The 5,829-nt window shown below is 63.3% G+C and overlaps 1 protein-coding gene across 1 annotated transcript; it reads right to left on the reverse strand.

Annotated features, from left to right (window-relative positions):
- Positions 1-474: 474 nt before the first annotated feature.
- On the reverse strand, positions 475-5,477 carry EGLN2 (egl-9 family hypoxia inducible factor 2). The gene is made up of 5 exons (XM_015813858.1): positions 4,938-5,477; positions 2,762-2,881; positions 1,939-2,075; positions 1,331-1,398; positions 475-878 (listed from the first exon to the last, which is right to left on the reverse strand). Exons 1-5 carry the CDS (start codon positions 5,475-5,477, stop codon positions 823-825), a joined length of 921 nt encoding a protein of 306 aa, XP_015669344.1. The 3' UTR covers positions 475-822.
- Between the last annotated feature and the right edge of the window lie 352 nt (positions 5,478-5,829).

The raw sequence follows: 5,829 nt of genomic DNA on the forward strand, positions 1-5,829 counted from the left end.
GGGGGGGGGGGGGGGGGGGTCCCTGTCCCTGCCAAGTCAGCTCAAGAGCCCCATCTGCTGGCCGCTCCTTGGCTGCACTCTTCACTTCTGGCTGCTGCTCAAATCGCACCCCCTCCCCCTGCAGGCCCCCCCACGGACCCTCTGGAGGCTTCACAGGACAAGAGGGCAGAGAACTGTTTCTGACAAGCCCAACAGAGCCCTCCCCCCAAGGAAGGGAAGGAGAGTTCAGAGGAACACCACCTACCCCCACAAGGGGGGGGGTCTTGCTCTGGGGCTGCCAAGGCAGGCAAATGGGGAGACGCTGCCCCCCAGAAACAGACCAGGCTGATGCGATCCTAGCTCTCATAGCCTGTCGGGGGAAGCGGGCTGACAGTGGGGCATCATGGTGGGTGCACAGGGAGCGCAGCTGGGGCCCTTAGACCTGGGTCGCATGTCAGGCCTCCCCCCCCGCCCCCCAGAGATCAGCCAAGAGCATTTCCAAATGAGGTATCTTTATTGCACTGTGCTCCTCTCTTTCTCTCTCTCCTCGTCCGCAAATGGGCGATGCAGGCAGCAGCAGGAGGGGGCAGCCATGGACGCCCCATGTGCAAAGTGGAGCTGCGTTTACAGACTGGCCAGAGCACAGCTGCACGCCGGAGGGGCAAGACACACATCCCGGCTTGTAGGGTGCCTCCTTGCACCCCAGGGCCCCTCTCTCCCCCGAGACCCCATTCCTGCATAGGGCATCCCAGTCCAGCAGTGGCAGCATCCACAGGCAGCTGGGATGGCCAAACGACGGGCGGGCCGTGCCAGTCAGGTTCCCACGGCAAGGTCTTCCATCCGTCAGGTGGGGCCATCGGTCCCTATCCCAGAAGAGGCTCCTTCCTTCTGAGCAGAAGCTGCAGGGGAGGCTGTGGTTAAGGAAAGCCTCCCTCCCAAGCATAGCCGAGCCCCACATCACCAGCTGCCCCGTGCTCTTTCCCCCAAACTGCCCTCCATCACTTTGCCCGCCTTTTCCTGCTCCCTTCCTGGCTCCACTGCAGCCTTTGTGAGCCCCAATTGTGAAGCACCCCCAAAAGCCAAAGGACCCTCACAGGGGGCTGCAGCCTCTGTTCGCTGCTCACCGGCTGACTCTGCTGACCATCAGCCAAGCCCGTCTGGACAACAGTCTCTGGCGCTTCCAAAGCTGGCTCTGCGGGGCTCCGTCCTGCCCACAGCTAACTGGGCTAGCCATTCCCAGGGAAAGACCCCCAGGGGGCTGCGGGCAGATGGCTCCAGCGCCCAGACTCAGGGGAGCATCCCCACTGCACCTCTGCTGAAAGGAGCCCCCCACACACACACACACACTTACCCTGCTGGTGCGCCTCCTTGGCTCTGGCCCGCTCCTTGGCATCGAAATACCAGACTGTGATGGCATACCTGGGCAGGTGGCAGAAAGCAGATCAGCTGGGGGAGGGGTTGAGAGAGCCCTGACTGTTCTAATGGGGGGGGGGTCTTTCTAGGACATGCTCCACAGTAATAAATGAGTAGGGCACAAGAATACTTCCCCCATCAGTGCTTCCTAGCAGCTTCCCCACATGCCTGATCTGAGGAGCAGGGCAACCCCTCCCACAGAAAAGCCCCTGCCCCAGCCTTTCTCAGCAGCAGTGCAAAAGCCTCCCGGGGAAAGGGGAGGGGTCTTCTCTTCCAGCCTAGGGACCCAGTGTCATCTGGCTTGGCATCCCAGTCCTCCAGCCTCTTTGGGGGTGCTAACGCTGCCACTGGAATTCCCTGCCCCTTTCCTGGGAGGCAGCCGGTCCGAAGCCTTCCTCTCTATGGGGTGGGGGCAGTGGCTCCATCTGGCTCAGAGCAGGAAGGCCTCCCCCCCCCATTGCCAACACATCACTCTGCATGTCTGGGGGGGGGACTCATTTGCAGGTGGCTCTTGCCCCGCCCTTTCCCTCCCGCCGGCCCCTTCACCTGGTAGCATAGGCTGGCTTCACTTGGTGCGGGTTGCGCTGGTCCGACCAGAAGATCAGCAGCCGGTCAAAGATGGGGTCGATGTTGGCCACCACCGGGCGACCCTCTGGGAAGATCTGCAGGAGGCCCCCGTGCACCTGGGGGAGAGGGGGCCAAGGAAGGTCCTTCAGACTGCCCTGGAGGATGGGGGCTTCGTAAGGGCAGCCCCTCGTCCCCACGGTGGGCCTGGGTGATACCCAATCCTCCACCACAAAAAGGGCCCAGTTCTGTCCCAGACCCCAGCCCTCCACCCCCAAACTCCCTTCGAGGGAAGCCCACTCGCTCTTTCTAGAAGCCATTGAAACCCCCACCCCTTTGAGGTGGCTTTAAACTTCCCATTTTTCAAGACTGGAAATTTTGCTTGTGGTTGACTTTACTTTCTTTCCCCACCGTTCACATGGAAACTCAAGCTGATGACATAACTGCTCAGAGCTGCCTCAGAAGGCAAGGAAGGAACACCTGAAGCCCACCAAAACCCAGGAGCCTTGCCCCCTCCTCACACCCCATCTGCAGTAGAGGGAGGAACCGGCCGTCTCAGGAAGGGAGACAGTCTAGCTTGGATGGCAACTTCTCACAAACCCGGTTTGCTCTCCTCAAAGAGAAGAGCGGGGCTCTACTATCCAAGCACCGCAAACTAACCCTCCAGAGCAGGCCAGTTGAATGCGGGAGCCATCCCCGCACCCCCTTGTGCATTTGGGGCTTGGAAGGGAACAGGAAGGGAACAGGAAGAGCTCTGTGCGTGAGGTGGGGGTGCTGAGAGCTGTCCCCCCTCGCCACTCCCTACCTTGCTATCCCACTTCCGGTTTAGGTAATAGATGCAGGTGACGCAGCGCCCGTCTCCATGGGGGTTGTCCACATGCCGCACGTAGCCCAGGCCGTTGCCAGGGTAACACGCCACCATGGCCTGGAAGGCAGGAGGAGAGGAGGGGAAGTGGGGAGACCGAGCAGCTGGCAAATCCACTAGGGCTGCCCCCCAGAAGCCCCTTGCCCCTCCAGCCAGCCCCTTTGGCACAAATGACCTGGTCCCCATAGCCAAGGACCACCCTGGCAAGGCACTTCCCAGCATTCCAAAACAGGTGTGTGTGTGTGGTTGGGGGGGGCAAATGCCAGGGGATGTACTCTTCTGCCACCATCAAGCAGGTGCCAAGGGCGAATGCTGCAGCCTGTCTGGTCTCAGAGCTGTTTAGTTTAGTTTAGTTTAGTTTAGTTTTATTAAATTTATACCCCGCCCTTCTCCCGGAGGACTCAGGGCGGCTTACAGCCAGCTTAAAAACAATAATACAATATAATACAAAATTTAAAAGTAATTAAAAATAGATATTCAATAGGCAGCTTATACTAAAAATTTTGTTAAAACCAATTTAAAATACCCCTAGGCCAGTCCTGCCCGCTGAAATAACCAGGTCTTAAGGGCGCGGCGAAAGGAGGGGAGATCCGGAATCACCCGGATCTCTGGGGGCAGCTCGTTCCAGAGGGTGGGTGCTCCCACAGAGAAGGCTCTCCCCCTGGGGGTCGCCAGCCGACACTGTCTGGTTGACGGCACCCTGAGGAGGGCCTCTCTGTGGGAGCGTATCGGCCGGTGGGAGGCGATCTGTGGCAGAAGGCGGTCTCGGAGGTAGCCAGGTCCGATGCCATGGTGCGCTTTAAAGATGACCCACAAACCCTCACTGCAGGCACCCCAAACATAGAAGGCAAGATGCTCTCCTTTCAGAGGGGAGGTCCCCCCACACACATACTCCCTTGCCTAACCAAAAGGTTTCTCCTTCAAACCCAAGGCGGACAAAAGCTGGACTCAGCATATGCTCAGAGGCAAAGTTATTTGCAAGTGTCCCCATCATGAATTGTGGTTCACTTGAACACTGGTGGGGGGGGCAGGGAAAGCCCTGCCATGAGAGGGATGCAGTGGGCTGGCGGGGCTCCCCACACAAGGCATCTACCCTCTCTGTCCCCCAAGCCCATCTCTGCCTTCGGAGGCCGACCTCCCAGCCAGTGGCGCTGCAGAAGGGACCTTCCCCCCACCCAGGGCTGGAGCAGCCTGTTCTCGGAAACACCGAGGACATCCAGTCCCCGTGAGGCAGGATCTGCTCCCTCCCAGCTGGGCTGCTGCCAGCCCCCCCCCCCCCCCCCGTGGTGGATGTTCCCTGCAGGGTCACCGGAGGACAAAGCAGAGGAGATGCCAACTCAGGGAGCCTTTGGACCAGGCTGCAAAAGGAGGGGAAGGCAGGGCTTGTTGTCCGAGGGGGTGTCGGCCTCTGAGGCCTCTTATTACTTCAAGGATGGGGGGCAGCGGCCAGGGTCCCTCTGGGGCGCAGGCTGGCAAGACTGGCAGAGGGAGGGAGCCTCTTCCGAGGGGCTCCACAAGTCAGAGAGGGCTGGTGGACAGACCCAGCTGAGGACAAGTATCCGCTCAAGAAGCCCAGACTCATCCTAAACCTGTCTCCATGAGCCCCACAGCCCCTCTCACTTCCCCCCTCCCTTCAGGGCTCAGCCCAACCACGTGCCTCCAAAGCGGGGGGGGGGGGAGAGATGCTTATTTCCCTCCTTGGCCTGAAATCCACAGCAGAAAAGACCAGGAGGACTGCTCCCATCCCCCCATCACCCACAGCTGCCCGCCCCTCCCCAGCAGCCTCCCTTCCAGTATACCGAGTCCGGGAAGGAGAGACCCAGGGCGGTCCCAGGAGGAGCCAAAAGCACCGAGGTCTTTCTGGGGGAGGACGGGGGAATCGGTTTTTGTCTTGGGCTGTCTGCCCTACTCCAAGCCCCGTCCAGCAGCAGAGCTCCGCCCGCCCCCGCCCCAGCGTAAAGTCCATCGCTTTTAGCGCCCTCCAGGGGGGCCCAGGATCACCGGAGACCGGATCCCTTGGCCTCCACCCGAGGGGCTGGCTGGAGGGGCGGCCCGCAGGGTGGGGGGCTGAGCCCGGGCAGCGGCACCAACAGCCGGGCTCCGGCCTTGCGCTCACCTTCGTCCGGCCGTTGATCTCGTAGCCGCCCAGCTTCCCGGCGCACTGCAGGATGAGCTCGTCCAGGCGGGCCATGAGGGCGCCGATGGCTCGGCAGCCGGGCTCCCGGCCCTCCACCCAGGCCACCTGGTCCCCGCGGATGCGGCGGGCGGGCACCGTTCTGCGAAGCACCAGCTGCCCGTCCCGGAACTTGCCGCCGCGGTGCAGCCCCTCCACCTGCGCCAGGACCTGCCCGCCCAGCGCCTCGCCGAGGAAGGCGTCCTTCACGCAGAGGCCGTAGCGGTCCAGGCAGGGCACCACGTAGTCGCGGGCCAGCTGGCCGCCGGGCTCCCCCCGCTGCCGGCGCTCGGCCGAGCCCTCCGCCCCCGGGCGCCGCGCCTCCGGGCCGGGCCGCTTCAGCTCCCGGGTCAGGGCCAGCCAGAGGAGGCCGCGGACGGCCAGCCCTTTGCCCTCCGCGCGGCCCGCCTCCGCCGCCGCCTCCTGGCTACCCGGGCCCGGGAGCAGCCCCACGGCAGGGCCCGCCGGGCGGGAGGCAGCCATCTCAGGGCCGGGGGGCGCTCGGGGCGGGCCGGCAGCATCCTGTAGGGGCCGGGGCGGCCCAGCGCTGACCCGGAGGGGCTGCCGGCCGCGGGAGGGGCCGGGCTCGGTTGCCTACGGGAGGGAGAGAAGGGGGCGAGGTCGCAACGGCCCCGAGCAGACTCAGCGCTCCCAAGCGCCCCCCCCCCACAATCCCCGGGAAGGGACGAAGCCGGCGTGGGACGCGGGGGGAGGGGCGGCAGGAGACTGGCGAGCAGAGACCGCCCCTCCCACGCGAGACCTTGCCAGGTCCCATCATCCCTGGCCTGCGGGCAGAGGCTGGCGGGTCTGCCATCCCACAAACGGCGAACAGCTG

This window comes from Protobothrops mucrosquamatus, unplaced genomic scaffold (genome assembly GCF_001527695.2).
Source record: "Protobothrops mucrosquamatus isolate PMUCROS unplaced genomic scaffold, P.Mucros_1.0 scaffold201, whole genome shotgun sequence".
NCBI lineage: Eukaryota > Metazoa > Chordata > Lepidosauria > Squamata > Viperidae > Protobothrops > Protobothrops mucrosquamatus.

What these genes read in the sequence shown, in the direction of transcription:
- EGLN2 (XM_015813858.1), bottom strand. Translation starts at nt 5,477, where the DNA reads ATGGCTGCCTCCCGCCCGGCGGGCCCTGCCGTGGGGCTGCTCCCGGGC. An exon ending in AGATCAACGGCCGGACGAAG is followed by an intron (nt 2,882 to 4,937) that starts GTGAGCGCAAGG and finishes CCTGCCTTCCAG; the next exon opens with GCCATGGTGGCGTGTTACCC. An exon ending in ACCGGAAGTGGGATAGCAAG is followed by an intron (nt 2,076 to 2,761) that starts GTAGGGAGTGGC and finishes CCTCTCCCCCAG; the next exon opens with GTGCACGGGGGCCTCCTGCA.